The following is a 16,502-nucleotide window of genomic DNA, read 5'->3' on the forward strand; positions in this document are numbered from 1 at the left end:
ACCAGCTTTCAGTTCAAAAACCAACCTCTTGTCCAATCTTGTGGCAACTTAGTTTCTTTATAAAGCTTAATAAGCTCTATAAAAAACTTGTCAAAGGCTTTTTGAAAATGCAAGTGGATTATTATATTCACAGAATCCCCTTTATTCACATACTGCTCTTCCTCCAAATTCCAGCAGGTTAGTGAGGCAGGACTCCCCTGTACAGAAGCCACATCGATTCCTTCCCAATAGGACTGTGTTTATCCGTGTGCTCTTTGATCTTGTTATTTATTATAGGCTTTACCATCTGATCAGAAATGATACCCAGTCTCACTGTTTTGAAGTTCCCCAGATCCCTCTAAAGCAGTTTTTATACGCAGGGGTGATACTGGCAACCTGCAAGCCTCTAGCACAGTGACAGTTTGTAACGACACACTGCAGACCTTAGCCTGCAGTCCTCCAGTTTCTTATCTGAGTTTCCAAAGAACACTGGCAAATGCTATCCAGTCCTAGTAACTTATTAACATCTACTTAATCTATTGGGTCTAACATTAATATCAGATTAAGTAATGTAATAGTAACACAATATTAAATCATAAGTATGAAGGGAACTGGAAATGATCTGATGAGAGAGAAAAAGAAATAAAAAAGAATGTATATTTTAACACAAACATAATCTAGGCTATAGCAGAACAGAATTGTGAAAGCAAATACAGATTTGTGAAAACCTAGAAAATGGTGTGGATAATTAATGGACTAGAAGCCAGCTCTGTTACTGGAAAAGCTCGGCATAACAGCTGACCTCCAAGTGGTTGCTGTTTCACCATAAGCATCATCTGGTGCATACATGCCCCCAGCTTGCAGCAGTGTTTTAAAATGCAGAGATGAAGGGCCAAAGCAATATTAAATGCTACGTAAGAAAGCATACCCATTCACACTGATAAGAATGCACAACTATAACGACAGATGTACAAATGTACCTTATAATGCTCACATCTTCAGCAAAATTTATTAATGGTATTACCACACAGCTCAAAGTATTAAAAAAGTAGGTTTATACTTATTTGTTATTGTTTTAGAAAGTGAAACAAGCACAACCAAGAAAAAGTAAGTCTGAGAAAAACAGTTCAAACCAGAGAGCGCTCTGCTGGCGAGGGACTGCGAGCGCCGGGCGGCCCACGCGAGATGAACCCAGCGCCTCGCCTTGCAGCGCCGGCCAGGCCCCACCGGAGCCCACAGCAGAGCTCAGCTGCGGGTCCCCTTCAGCGAGGGAGGCCTCCCGTCACCGGCCGCCGGCAGCAACGGAGCAGCCAGCAGCCCGAAGCAGCCGCCCGGGCCTGGGCCACGCAAACGCGGCAGCCACGAAGGAGGAGACGGCCCACAGGCGGCGCCAGCCTGCGCCCGGGGCACCTACTCCGCCACCTCTGACTCCTACCCGCCCCAGTGGAGCCTCTCGGCGGGGGCTCGCAGCCTTCCAGTCACCTGCATGCAGCCGACATCCCCGAAGTCTCAGGCCGCCGCCGCCGCCGCCACCGCTCGGCGAGGCCAGGCCAGGCCTCCGAGCAGCGCCACGTGCCGCGCCCCTCCCACCCTGCCGGGGCGGGGCGTAACGTAACGCTCCCAACGGTCGGCGGCGGCCGGGCGGCAGAGCGCGCGCGCACGCGCCCGCGCGCCTCGCTCAGGGCTGCGGAGCGGCGCGCGCCCTGGCTGGCGGCCCGCAGCCTCGGCGCCGCCATGCTGCGGCCGGGCTGCCTGCGCGGCCTCGGCGCCTGGCGGAGGCGGCTGGGCCCGGCGGGGCGCCGCGCCTACTGGCGGAGCGTCGGGATGACGGAGGGCATCGTCTCGCAGGCGGACACGGACCACCATTTCGTGCACAAGAGCACGATCCCCACCATGCACTTCCAGGACAGCCTGCCCAGGTTGGGGGCCGCGGGCCGCCTCTCCCCTGCCGGGGGCTGGCGCGACGGGTGGGTGGCCGGGCCTCGGCGCTGGGGGCCAAGGCTTTTGCTCTGCTAACCTTCCCCGAGGATCCGAGGTGCCTTTATACCGACGTGTGGGGAGAGTGGGCCTGGGCCGCGTTCTCCTCACCGAGGCTTGTTAGCTTGGTCCTGTGCTGATGCGGAGCTGTGGGGAGAGGTGGATTTGGAGCAGTCACCAAGGGGAATGAGAAAGGAGTTGGGTGCTAGGGAACCAGGGAGGTGGGGAAACTCGCTTTTTGGATGGCCCAAACAGAAGGACCGATAATCACCGTTCAGAGGACCTTGGCTGTGCGGGTGGCCTCAACATACTCAAGGAGGCATGGGAACGTTTTTCCAGAAGAAACTGCTGTAGCCTGGGGTCAGGGAAGAGATGGCGTACATTCAGCATATTCTGAAAGTTCTAGACCATTTTAATCCACTTTATGATCCCGTGGATAAGCGCTTAAGTCCGGGTGACCCAGCACATGAACTCCACAGAGAGAAGTGCTTCAGAACTGCATAATGCACTTTTGTGGAAGCTCTGTTCTTCACTTGCCTACAGTTTTGTTCAGTAATGTATAAAGTTTCTAGGTTTTGTTACTAAAAATATATTACATGGGTGCAGATAACGTTCTTGATATCAGGTAAGTGAAAATAGACTATTAATACCAGTTAATATGAGGTGATGTGCATTGTAAGAAGAGAAAACTAGGGATAAAAGATTATACCTAGATAAATGAAAATCCACTATGTAGTATATGCATAACAAAATGACTTATTCGGCTGTCAGTGTCATAGGTTCTCAGTAAGTCATAAACAAAACTTTGTCAGGAGTAAGTTTTCTGTTTAAAATTACCTTCTAGTTCTTTTTATAAAACAATACTTCTCCAGAATTAAAATACAGGGTACATTAATAATTAGCCATCTTTGGTCAAAAAATAAATAGCTTCCAAGCAGTTATTTGATGACCATTTTGTATTAAAAATTTTTTTTGGTTTCCAGAAATTCCAGGGTACAGTTCAGATCTATGCTTTTAAGTGGGCTGTTGATGCTATTTCTTCTTAACGACGATTCCTGGTCCACTGTCGACGTATCTCTTACTACAGAAGCATACTTTCAGGCAGCATGAGAGAGGATGAGCTATGTGCGCCGAGATAGAATGCTTCTTGTGGATTTGAATGTTGTCATTACTGCCTTTTCCATATCAATAGAAAATTACTTAATTTTTGTCTAATAGCCTTCTGTATACTTCTGTACTTCTAGATTACCTATTCCAAAACTGGAGCATACTCTCAAGCGGTATTTGGCTGCTCAGGAACCTTTGCTGGATGATAAACAATACAGGTGTGAGAAGTGGCATGTGATAAAAGAATATAGGCGAAAATGGGTTTAGAAATGTGTTTATTTTAAATGAGCAGAACTCTGTGAAGCCTAGTTTTCCATGGCTTTTTGTCGGAGAGTTTGGATTATTGCTTCCCTGGTAAGATACCACTTCTGATCAAAGCCCAGGCATTCATAAAGCTGCTTTCCTGCCTGAAATTTCGGGTGTATAGTGTGTAATTACGGAATAGTTACCTTTTTTGGCTGTTCTCTCAGTAGGAGTGTTAATTAAGGTCTCTCTACTGAGCAGTGTATTTTTCAAAACTTATGAGAGTTTAATATCTTTGAGGCTTTTTCACTGTCACGTGACTGTAGCCAAAGTTCACTACTAATAGCTGACAGACAGACAGATATGGACAATGTGACTGTCTAAGCTTTGTTTACTTTGAAAATTAGGCTAGCAATCACTCCTCCTTAAGAAGTGGCAAACAAATTCTAAGCCCAGAGTCATTTTTTTTCTTTTCACAATATTTTCTTGGAATGTAGGTTGTTATTATTTTACTTAAAGTGCACCTCTGCACTTAAAAATAAAAATAAAAAAAAATCATCTTTGAAAGCACTATGGCAGGCCGGGTCGAATTTCTAAGTTTTCAAGTAAGAAGATACTTCCAAATGCCAGCTCTGCAAGCTTAGGATGCAGTCTTGACACAGTCTATGAAATTCTAAAGTACTTTACCTATGTGCTTTTTTCCTCTTAAGTTGAGATGGATAAATGTAACCTCAAATTACCTGGCATTTGTTGATCTAGAGGTTGCACAGATATAAACCGTCTGACTAGAACTTGATGTTTTGTGTTGCTTGCTTCAGTGTCCACTGCTTTATTAATTGTATTGTAGCTGCAACTAAAAATGAAGTCAGAATGCCAGAGTGGTCAACGTGAAACTTGGTCTGCTCAGAGGTGATTAGAATAGATTAGCTTTAAGGGCCTAAATTTTTATTTTGCAAAAAATGATCATTTAAAGAAATGAGCAAGAAGAAGAATTTTGCTATATTGTAATAATGTGCTATTCTCAATACTGTAGAAATACCAAAAGAATTGCCAAAGAGTTTGAAAAAGGAGCTGGCAAGCGATTGCACAGGGAATTGATGGAGCTAGATGAAAAGAACACACACACAAGCTATATATCAGGTTTGTTTTCCACTTAATATCCTACTAAAATGTATCAAAAGTTGGAATCAACAAGCTACCTAAACTTACTTTTGGACTATTTGCATTTACTTTTTCATGGCAAGTGTGGTGCTTTTATGTTGAAGCACATCATAAACTTCCTTCCATCTCTTCATCTTCTATGAACCTCGTAGTAAAATGTCGTGTTTTGTTAATGCAAGATAATGCAATTCTGTTTAAATTTCATATATCTTCTTTTTCCCCCTCCTCTCTTAATGTTAACTGTTTCTCTACTGAAAAAGAACAAAATGGTACTTTTTCAAAAATCACACTCAAACCCTATTAATTGGGTTTTGAACCTGTCTTGAGAACCTGTCAGTTTCTAAGAGATGAGATCTCACTTTCCAGTCTAAAACTGAAGATGGAAACAGCGTACAATAAATAGCATCAATTTTGTAAAGGCAAAGGCCTTTTTTTCACCTTATTTCCAATTAAGAGGCACTGTGAGTAAGGCTCCAGTCATTCATATGATCTGATATATTTACAGTGGAAGGAAAAATAGTAAATACTACTAAAAGATAACATGAGACACAAATTAGACATGCTTTTTCCTTCTCATTTACCAAAAAAAAGAAGAAAAATCAGGATTTTTCTCCAATAAAAGATTTGGAAATTCTTGGGGCTTTTTTGTTTTACTTGAATCATCAGAAATCTTCATTCGGTTTTCTACAGTGAAGAGTCTTAAATTACATGATGATTTTCAATTATGTATTTAGCAGCAACTTTAGCTATAGTCTTGAGTGTAGATTCTTATCTATGGAAATCTTTAAAGGGTTATCCAAACAAATATTTTGTCCTCCAACAAAAATAGGAAAGTAAGGGAATGATGTTTGAAAAGGTCCAAGCAGAGAAAAGTATTTGGGAGAAAGGTAAAAGGAAGTGGGTAAACAAGTAAAGAGAAAAACACGATTTTATTCTTTACTAATTGTGATAGTTTTCATCTGTAAAATTTAGGTGTAAACACTTTCCTGTGTATTTCACAAATACTAGTTTATTCAACAACAGTTTTTCAACAATAACAAAAGAATAGAACTATTTTGTATATCTCTCCTTTGGTATACTTTTGTGAAAAATGTATTCTGCTGGAATGGAATATTCTGATCTTACTGTTAGTTACCCTCTCCGAAGGCCAATGTTTAGTGAAGTCTGTGTGAAATGATGTGTACAACTCATGCCTATTAACGAAAAGATTTTTAGATGAATTGAAAACACAATGAGACAGAGCGTAATGAACATATCATGAAGTAAAAATAGCTTCTCTAATTCCGGGAGTGGAGTGAGTTACTGGGGAAACTTACCTCTTTTATGCTATTTGTTACATGAAAACATAGCATTTTTTTTAAAAAAAAAAGTTAGATTTATAGTGAAAATTCAACATAAAAAAGGGAAATGGAACTTAGTGTAAAAGCTTCAATCTTTAAGAGAATTTTACATTGTCTTTATATCAGTCAAAACACTTGTACGAATGTAAAGCTGTGTCAGCAAAGTAACAAGTTGTTATCTAGAAATATTTTGTGTGATGTATTTCTACAGATAGCTAACAGGGATTTAATTGAGTTTTAATCTTGTTTTTGTAGATCCTTGGTTTAATATGTATCTTTCTGCTAGAGAACCTATTGTTTTGAACTTCAACCCTTTTATCAGTTTAAGTCCTGACCCGAGAGAAGCCTACAACAACCAGTTGATAAGAGCAACAAATCTGATAATATCATCCATAAAATTTCTGAACTCTCTAAAAACGAATTATTTAAGGCCAGATATATACTATGGAAACCCCAAGTGGAGTGAGAGTAGGCTCTTCAAAAACTTTATTCGTCTCCTTCCAACCTCTGTGTCATGGTATGGAGCATATATGGTAAATGCATATCCATTAGATATGTCACAATATAAACGTCTCTTCAGAAGTTCCAGAATTCCAAAAATAAACAAAGATGAACTGTTTACAAGTGAATGCTCAAGACACTTGCTAGTGATGAGAAATGGACACTTTTATATTTTTGATGTGTTGGATTCTGTTGATAATATTCTGCATCCATCTGAAATTGTGGCTCATTTAATTTATATTATACAAGAGGCAGATCGTTTACCTGAATTTGCGCTCTCATACTTGACCACCGAAGACAGGAATATCTGGGCAACAGTAAGACAACAACTTCTTGAAGCAGGTAATGAAGAAAACTTGAAGAAAATTGATAGTGCAATATTTTGTCTCTGCTTAGATAATATTTTTCCAAAGGATGAGGATGAGCTCTCCCATTGCTTGCTTCATGGAAACGGTTTCAATCGTTGGTTTGATAAATCTTTTAGTCTGATTATTACAGGTGATGGTCATGCAGGAATAAACTTTGAGCATTCTTGGGGAGATGGAGTTGCAGTTCTCCGTTTTGTAAATGAGGTTTATAGAAACAGTACACGGCACCCAGCTCTTTTACCACATTCTAGGTCAACAGAAACTACTGTCATAACGTGTGAGAGACTGAAATTTAAATTGAATGACTCAATCCAATCTGCTATACATGTTGCACACAAGAAGTTTGATGAAAGGCAGAAAAAAATGTCCATGAAGAGGTTTCAGTTCAGAAAGTTTGGGAAAGACTATATTGTAAAACAGAGGATGAGTCCTGATGCTATCTTTCAACTTGCATGTCAGATTACTTTTTATCGACAGTTTGGAAAAGTTGTTCCTTCATATGAAGCATGTAGTACTGCTGCTTTTAGACATGGACGCACAGAAACCATTCGACCCACATCTATGCTCACAAAACAGTGTTCACGGGCAATTGTTGAAGAAAGAGGTAAACGCAGTGTAGCAGAACTGAGAAATATGATTGATGAATGTTCAAAGTATCATAGACGATTGCAAATGGAAGCTGCCTTAGGTTAGTTCCATGCCAATGAAGTCTTTAAAATTTTATTAATGTTATCTGATCCTCTTGGTGTTTGAAGGCCTCCCAAGACTCACTGTAACGGGAAGGAGGTATCTAGATCTCAGTCCTTGCTGTTACAAACTACAAAAGAGGCTTTAAGAATCAGTATTCTGCCCTTTTGACTGCTTTATAGTCTGTATGGAAATTTTGAAATTGTGTTTTAGCAAGGGTGGATTTTACCTTAAGAAAAAAAAAAAAAAAAAACATTAGAACGTCAACCCTTATTCTCTAGCAGATATTAAGAGTGTTACTCTCTCTTATAACTGTTACATATATAGAATGTATACATTAAGATATCAAGCTAGAGACCTTAAATCCAAAGACTCCTTGTTTATATTGTTCTCTTCAAACTGTTATCAAGAAAGGTGGGTTTTAAACTCCAATGAAGAATTCCTGTGATTCTGAACTGCCGATCTTTCAGTTGCTCTCTCCATGTCTCATTTCAGTTGCCATGTATTCTTTGATGACAAGACTTCAGTTTTTAATAGCTGGGGGAAAAAATTCTCTACCCTGGCATGCAGAATCTCTACTCATTTCTTAACAGTTTGAGACACTTAAAATAACTGAAAATGAGAAAAGACATCAGTTTCCATATATATCTCCCTTCTAGGGCTCCTTTTAAAATGTTATATGAGGATTAGAATCAAAAGTCATTTTTACTTTCACACAGTATAATGGACTGCCATCACAGCAAAGCAGCAGCAATGTATGAGCTTTCTTTTCAGAACATCCATACAAAAATTTTGGGCTGGAAAATTCAGTTTGCTTAAATCTGCTATCTTTGTAAGTGCAGGATGAAAAGAAGCCACGTTAGTGAAATTGCTAGGAGGAGGGGTTATGTAAATTAATGTGTCCATTATGAAACCTGGACTTTCAGAACTGGATATCTAAATTAGGCATCTGTATAAATGATATGCATCTGATGTTGAATAAGTACTTTCTGTTGATTTCAGCTGAAGTCTTGTTACCTGAATAAAGGCATAAGATCACACATGCCAGGTATCTCATTACAACTAATAAAGATGCTCAAAATTAGTAACCTAGGTATCTTATTAATCTAGTATACTAAAGGAAAATACCATTTCTAGCTATTTTAGCTTTGGTATTTGCCTATTACAAGTTTAAAGAAAATCTCTGCATAGTATTGCATCATAATTAGTAAAATACATATTCTCAGGTCTTAAAACAGGTTGTGCATTTTTGTTTTTTTAGGAAATGGATTTGATCGCCATTTATTTGCATTGAAACATCTTGCAGTGTCCAGAGGTGAACCTACACCTGATTTCTTTCTTGACACCGCCTACCAGAAAATAAATCATAATATAATTTCAACGAGTACATTACAAAGTCCTGCAGTTAATCTTGGTGGATTTGGGCCAGTAGTATCAGATGGCTTTGGAATTGGATATCATGTGTCGGACAACTGGTTAGGATGTAATGCAACTAGCTATTTAGATGAAGAACTACAGGAATTTCTGAGATGCCTTGAATACAGCTTAAATGACATTTTTGATATTTTAGAAGGAAGACCTCTTATGTAATACCATAAATGATAGCAAAATTTTGTTTTTAAAGTAACTTCTGATTATTAAAAATAATTGCACAAAAGAACATTAAAAATACAATAATGAGCATTAGTACTGGAAAATGCCATTGTAAAAAACTAATTATAAAAGAAAGCGAAACACAAGCAGACTGATATTAAAGTGTTACAGTGGACCCCATGTTGTTATTTCGCGTTCATTTGTTTTCAACGTTAACGTAAGCCTTTCCTTCCCAGGTTTTCTCCAATCTTTCTGTTGTAGTAGCATCAGCTGATGTAAACTTGTCTGTTTTTTCTGTCTTTTTTTTTTTCCTGTCCTTTTTTTGGCCGTGCTAACCTCTATCTTCATGGTTTTATATTTTTGAGGAAGGTTTTTAAAATAAAAGTTTACCTACTTGAGCACAGGAGAGAAGACATTTTGCTGACTGAATTCAATTGTACATTTAATTGTTCATTGTATACCTTGATTAAGATCTGTTAAGGTTTAGCAGCTTTTGGCATTCTAAACAAGCACGTTTTCCACCAAAGCCAAACTGTGTCTGTGACTTCACGAAATGGTATCTCTCTTCTAGAACACCTGCAGAAGGCAAGCTGAAGTTTCATTCATACCCTTTACAACACTTTATTAGAGGAATGTAGGAATGATACTATGCCGAGGTTTTCACTCACAAAGAACTGAAATCGAGTTCCATGAAACTGAAAGTTCTAGACTAGACTTGGAGTTGCTCCGTGGTTGAAAGGCATGGCGATTGTCACTTGATGCTGTCTTTACATGATTTAGACATAACATTCACTTACCACCTTTTTTCTCCTCTTTCCTCCAGTGGTTTACTACTCTCTTTATATCCCAGATTAAGAGGAACTGAGGATGTAGAGACATTCTCAAATCTGTATTGCCAAGGCTGTAGCACAGGGTTGCAATAGCACCTGTGAACACTGGTAACGTTAAAAGGATTCTTGTCTCAAATGTATGTAGTACATTGTCATTTAGCGCTTGTATCTAAGTTTATTATATATGTGAAAAATTTTCAGTTACTATTAAAGAATTCTTTTCTTGCTAGAATTTTAAAATAAATCTAGAAAAATCACTTGAAAAAAATTTAATTGGCAATGAATAATCTATTTCTCATTTTCTTGAGACCTTATGTTATGATTTATGTAAGTACAGGGTGCTCACCTGAAACCACCGTGAAGGAAGCTATTTATTCATATAGAAGAGCTGTATGTTATTATGTACTCTGGAAAAACAGGCTTTCAGTATCTTGACTCAGTTATGGGACTAAAATTAACAAGCACAGTTGATTTTAATTTTTGCCTCATTTGCCAGGAATAATGAATAGGGATCGTTATCCTTTTATCTTGCTAGAAAATTGTGGTAGTTTTTCAACGAAAACGCAGATACTACAGTGTTCCTGTCCCAAAGGCATGCATTGTAAATGTGGCATAGATTACATATAGAGCAATTAAGATAAAACAAAATACTCAGTAATTCTGTTAGAGAATATTGAACATATAAGTCCAGAAGTGAACTACTGGACATATATACTGTTTTTTTCAGGATTAAAGATCTATGTCTGTCTTCATTCACCTATTGTCTTTATTATATCAGCGAGGACTTGCAAGGGATCAGTGTGCGATTCCTAAATCCTGTTATAAGACATCCTGTAAAAAAATCTCTTGGCCCCTTTTGCCGCTCCAGAGGTTCTGCCCCTAAATTCAAGGCTGTTGTGGTTTTGTATTTGAAGAAAAATGGTATGAGATGCTACTCTTCTGCCCTAGTTGATAATAGTAGGAGAGAATGCATTGTGTGTATTAATACAGTGGGATACTAATACAGTTAAGATTGTATTTCACAGCAGTATAAAAGCACTATTGCAAAGAAGTATTGATAAGTCATGCCCTCATAAAAAGGCACTGGTTTGAAGCTGCTACAGTATCCTTATATGTTATGTTTATGTATTTGAGCCTGGTTCTCCAGTTTTTAAACGATGGACATCATCTGAATAAAGAAATTATCTTGCATCTCATTTCCCATTCGTCATGAGTTGCAGCCTATCAGAGCTGTATTTATGTAGAAAGTTTGTATGTAATCATGCACCTTAGCTTCTCGTAATGACAATTAAAAGAAGCCTGTATCCTGTGGCTAAGTAGCATTCCCAGGTACCATAAAGTATTCTGCTAAGACACTTAAGATCCCATCTCAGGTGAGTAAGCAACATGCCCCATTTTCTGTGAGATAAAACTAAAGTTAATTCGCAAAGTGCCTGCTCTGAAATGGTTTTTAAAAAATCTTCCAAACAGGGCTCCTTGTTTTGGAAACTCGGTTCTTCCACTTGGATATTACCAACCTTAACTCTGTTGCTTCTCTGGCACGTTGCCCTCTATTGTTTTGTTTCCCTGGCTCAAGGGAAACTGGGAGATGGGCAGCATGTAAAAGATGTCGGCAGTGATTCTGTTAGTAGTATTCGTTCCTTACTAACGTTCATGTTGTTCCTGAGGTACAAATACAAAGTTGCAGTGGCCTGTTTTACATTAAACACTAAGAGTTTGTCAAAGGTCCCAAGCTGAAGTTGCACTCTCTCTTTTATCTGGAACAACTCTGAAAAAACAAATGGGCTGAAAGTCTTGCTGCCATTCTTCCCCCTTGCAGCACCTTTGTCACGGGACTTACTGGGACCGTGGGAACACAGTCCTCCTCCATTACATACCTGGTAACAGATAACCAGGCGACCCTTCAGCAGGTCCACAAACAGTACTGCCTCTGTATCTAACCTAGCCTTGCCACACAGCTATCAAAAAGCTCTTTGTAAAACATGCTGATTGAAGTCATGCAAGGAATACCTAAACTGTCCACACACATTTCCAGCTTTGTTCTCTGGTGTTGATGACTACCTAAGTCAATATAATTATATAAGGAACCATTTGAATTTAAATTTATGTTGGTAATTTACTGGTTTCATTGGTCGTCAGTGATTAGTCTGTGATGGAGTATACCATACCCTCAGAGTCCAGACTACAAAGCTCTGGGGAGGACTCTGAGGAACCAGGCATAGGTCGAGTTCATTAACTTCCTGGCAACCAGCCTAGTGCATATAACAAGTGGCTAAATATGTCATTGCTTAAGTAATGGAAAAGCTAATCATTACAGTGAAAGTAATGGCAACTGCTGCCCTTTGTGAAGGGCAACAACTGAGTTGTGTTCCTTATGTCAAATCTCAGGAAAGGGAGTTAGAGCCATTCTGTTTTTCTCTCTCTTGAACTTAAAAACCACAGGAAATCATATTTATTTTGTTTAGCCTGAAGGAATTTTGGTCTCTGTTTCCATTTTGTCATAGGGAGATATGGGGACAGTGTTTGAGTAGATGCCAGAAATCAATTTTGTTTCATTTTTAGTACTTGCACTCTTTTCTAGAGGAATACTCATCTAGACCAAAATTAGTGAACACTTCAAATGTTAATTTCTGCTTCAGTTTCACAAAGTATGCATAACTTTGTTCACAAAAGAATTGACTGATAAAAGTTATCCTTCTGAAAATGCAGAACTGTAGAGGACATTTGGATATATGTAACAAACAGCTTAATTGTCCAGATTAAGAGCCTTGTGCCTGCATCTTCACTAATAAAATATGTACATTGTTTTTTAGTATCTTCATACAAAATTATGAGAGATGTAGACACTTACCTGATAATTTGGGATTTTTTTTTCCTATGGGCTAATACAGTGGACACAACATCAAATGCTAAGTATCTAAGAGATGCACTATGGTAATACTTCATCTGAGTTACAGGGCTTAAGGTGTGAAAGGTACATGTCTCTGAGGAGTGAAGAGAACTTACTGCAGACACAACATGTCCATGAACCCAAGTGGGTGGCTCTGTGGGCAAGTGATAGAGTTTCTGGACAAGGTATGTAGTCCTGAATCCCCAAAACTTCCCTATTCTACTCATTCTTACACATTCCCATTGTTTTTATGGGATGCTGAACTATGTCTAAACTACTTAATTTTATCTCAGCTTACGTATTTCAGAGAACAGCTATGGACATTATAGGTGAGACTCGGGATGAATTTCCAGCTGTAGTAAAACTGAAACAGTCAAACAGTCACATGAGTGTTCCTGGCTTGTAGTAAAACTGAAACAGTCAAACAGTCACATGAGTGTTCCTGGCTTACTGAATTTTACTGCCATGAATGTTCTCACAAAGGAGTTTTCCATTCTGGATATAAACTACTGTAAGTAAGTGTATTCTAGTCACCATTCATTGCAAAAGCATCCTCCTCAAAAATTGTTGGGGGGGGGGGGGAGAAGCAGAGGGGGGAAGCCATCCCATCAACAATCAGGAAAATGAGAGTAAGGTCCAGATTCTCAAAAATACTTAGGCAACCAAATTTAGGGACTCTGGCACCTAAGATCAAAATACAAACCCTCAGAAACTCTTCAGGCTACCATAAAAGCCCTAAAGGCTTATACCCCACCAATAAAGCCCTTTCTCTGGCTAAACTCTGGCATATACACTCCAGTCTCACTGCACAGGTGAGACAGAGGAAGAAATTCCAGTTGGAGGTTCCAGCCGAAGTTTCATCCTCAGCCTCCTCAGTGCTATTGGGATCAAGTAGCTCTTGCATTGCTCCCAAGCAGAGAGTGGGTGGGTGTGTTCAGCAACAAGTGACAGCCTAGTTGGAATTTTCTGCATCAGCACCAACTATGTGTATATATCCTAACTGAAAAAGAAAAGCAGCTGTTGCAACGGTGAACGTACCATGCCCTGCAGAATATTACTAGCTCCATAGGGTGCTGAAGGGCTGGGTAGCAGAATGCGGAAATCTTTGTTGCTGATGTTCCTTGTGGAGTGGGTTGGCCTTGGCTGGAGTTCAGCTCCCTCTCCTCCCACCACATCTGAAATGCTGGACTGGGAGCTAGCTCAGCTGGCTAATGGAGGAACAACTAATCAAGGTTGTGCTTAAATTCTGCTTTGGGCTTCTAAGTAAGGCCCTTTATAGATCCAGTTCTAGCGCTTCATGCTCTCCTTTTACCTCAGAGGAGAACTACAAAGATTAGTTTGTTGTATTTTCTTTAGTATGTTTGGATACTATTGTATGTAGGATAGCAAATCAGGCTTCTACATGATAATAACCGAAAGCATATGAGGAATAAAATTTCCCATGAAGCTTCGAGTTGAAGGTTGTTCGTAGGGACAACAGTAATGGACAAGCAGCACCACCTTCCCCTATGCTAGACACTATATGAATATAAATAGTTCTACTAAAAAATAAGCATTCTGTACACAAAGCAAGTAATACGTGAGGAAAACAGGGACCTTTCACCTGGCATCGTCCACTGATAAGTGCTGGAATCTTGCAAGTTATCCTGGAAGAAGGGGTTGGGAGTAAGAGGAAGGAAACAAAGCAGATTAAAAGTGCCATGGGTCAGTAAAGAAGCATCTTGTAAAAGATGTCCACAGAAGTGAACAGATAATTCCCATTATAGCTAGCACTGTCCAAGCGACAGGAGCAAAGCCCACTGTGATTAGAAATGAACACAAAAGTAGCACGTTTTTAATTATTAGTATGTTTAGCCTCTACAGTTTAAGCATTTCTAATACGCCTGTCCTTACATTAATCAATTAGCAATATTATTTTAAAAAATGTATTGTTAACAACAATGGATAAAATCACCAAGAGTCAAACATTACATGGGTTTAGTTATGATCAAGCACTGTTTCAGCTTAGCACATGCTCTATCAAGCCCTTTACGCTCTGAGCCGATAATAAAAATTCACATGCACACCTGCATCTGATAGTGAGCTTCAGGTTTTCTTTGGATGCTGAGTCTCTTGGAAAATCCAGTGAGCGTGACAGTCTCCTGGCAGGTGCTAAGCATCCTGAGCACCTACTACTTTTTAAATTTGGATGATAGTGGCAGTTTCTTGGTGCTGAGCCAGTACAGAGCTAGGAACACTGAAAGGCAATAAAACAATTACAGGGAAGGCTACCACTGTACTCTATGCCTGGGCCAAACAGCAGGTACAAAAGTATGTTATTTCCCTGGAGCCATCTGTGCTAAATAAGCATAGAATTTTTTTCAAGATGTTAAGTATATAGCATCATAAAAAATGTGATAGCTATTACTTGAACGAGGACAGGACGTGTCGGTAACTTGGGTGTTAACACAAAGCAGGTAATTTGCAAGCAACAATAATATCTTTCTTTAAACAACTCGCATAGATGGAAAAATTAGAAAAGCTTTCAGGCACGAGAGCCCTACTTCAGTGTGCTGAAAACCTTCAGGAGTTTTTCCCAACTGCAGTGCTTGGCTTAATAAAAAGATATAACTTTTACCTATAGTCTTTGTGTTGCTTGGGTCCTTAGTCCATCACAGCCTCAGCAAAATACCAGCAGAACATGGAAAGCCACAAATGAAATTGTTTAATTTCTTCGTGTTAAATGAAAAATTAATCACAACTAATTAACAGTTAAACTAATCGCAACTAATTTTTGTAATAAAATGGCACGCATTTTACCATAACTTTCACATAAGATAATTATTTCTGGAATAGTCTTTCCTCCATAAGCCTTGATGCTTTAATTACTAGAGTTTGCAATAATAAACAGTATTTCTCAAGCATTTCTTTCCTCAAAACAATCCCATTGTTCAAGCATCACGGTCAGTGCCTGTCAGGGCACTCTCTTTATCTCACACAGTAAGAGTCATTAACGGGCTAAGCAGAATATTTGCATCTTCAAAATCTATTGCCAAACTCTTGCAGCCGTAAGTGCTACAAAAATTTGCAGGGCTAAATACCATACCTGGTCACCTTGTGAAAAATATTGGCACACCAAAGTGGCCTCTCTATAAGGTTCAAGTGAGAGATCATCTTTGAATGCTAATGAAGACCCCTTTGGATGTTCTCTGTAAGTAATGTAGGAAAGTAGATTTTCTAACAGTATTCCATTTCCCAGTTTGTGTTACTACAAGTAAAACTGTCAACTTCACCATCTGTAGCACAGTTTCGTAATTTATAGATGTCAAATGTTGAAAACTCAACTTAATGTTTGTTCAAGTAAGAAATTCCACTTAATAGGTTTGCATGAATAAATCCTACAGGAAACAATATTCGATGGGTAAAATTACATAGAACTGATCTAACGCATCACACTCCCTTGCTCTCCACGCATTCCTTCCGCATCTGCTCACTACTAGTACTGTGCTGTTTCTGACCCTCCTTACACCATTCTCTGATCTGACTGAATTTTTTGACCCAGTAGAAAACTACCTGCTATTTTTTGCTGGAGAACAAGTCTCCTGAGTACCACAGCTAAGGACCTGGGAGAGGTGGAAAGTGGTGAATATGGCTGGTCACCTCATGCTGAGATCAGAGACCTGGCCCTGCTGGCTGCTCAGGCCCACCTCCTCTTTGCTGCCAGCCAAACCTTCCTTATGCCGACTCCAGAGTTCAGTGAACCCTTTGCTCAGCCAAAAAAGCGAATAGTTCTCTGCAGGGTTGGTGTGGTGAAACGTATTGGCAAAGGAGACAACAAGCAACGGAG

The 16,502-nt window shown here is 39.4% G+C and overlaps 2 protein-coding genes across 3 annotated transcripts in view; one reads left to right on the forward strand and one right to left on the reverse strand.

Moving 5' to 3' along the window:
- The window catches only part of LOC104150361 (rho-related BTB domain-containing protein 3), a 41,835-nt gene extending 40,340 nt beyond the window's left edge, over positions 1–1,495 (reverse strand). Inside the window, exon 1 of the mRNA XM_068925899.1 lies at positions 1,462–1,495. Coding sequence (XP_068782000.1) covers positions 1,462–1,478 — 17 coding nt within the window. The 5' untranslated portion in view covers positions 1,479–1,495. The remainder of the gene's footprint in view (positions 1–1,461) is intronic.
- Positions 1,496–1,688: 193 nt separating this feature from the next.
- Positions 1,689–10,538, forward strand: LOC104150563 (carnitine O-palmitoyltransferase 2, mitochondrial). 2 transcript variants are annotated; one of them, XM_068925997.1, is made up of 5 exons: positions 1,689–1,898; positions 3,201–3,281; positions 4,340–4,446; positions 6,063–7,364; positions 8,625–10,538. In XM_068925997.1, the coding sequence occupies exons 1-5, from the start codon at positions 1,714–1,716 to the stop codon at positions 8,951–8,953; spliced, it is 2,004 nt and encodes a 667-aa protein (XP_068782098.1). In that variant the 5' UTR covers positions 1,689–1,713; the 3' UTR covers positions 8,954–10,538. The 2 variants fall into 2 exon arrangements, with proteins under 2 accessions (XP_068782098.1, XP_068782099.1); XM_068925998.1 differs by having other exon boundaries at positions 1,690–1,898; positions 6,063–6,650.
- The last annotated feature ends 5,964 nt before the right edge of the window (positions 10,539–16,502 follow it).

The sequence above is a fragment of the Struthio camelus genome, chromosome W (assembly GCF_040807025.1).
Source record: "Struthio camelus isolate bStrCam1 chromosome W, bStrCam1.hap1, whole genome shotgun sequence".
In the NCBI taxonomy this organism is placed as follows: domain Eukaryota; kingdom Metazoa; phylum Chordata; class Aves; order Struthioniformes; family Struthionidae; genus Struthio; species Struthio camelus.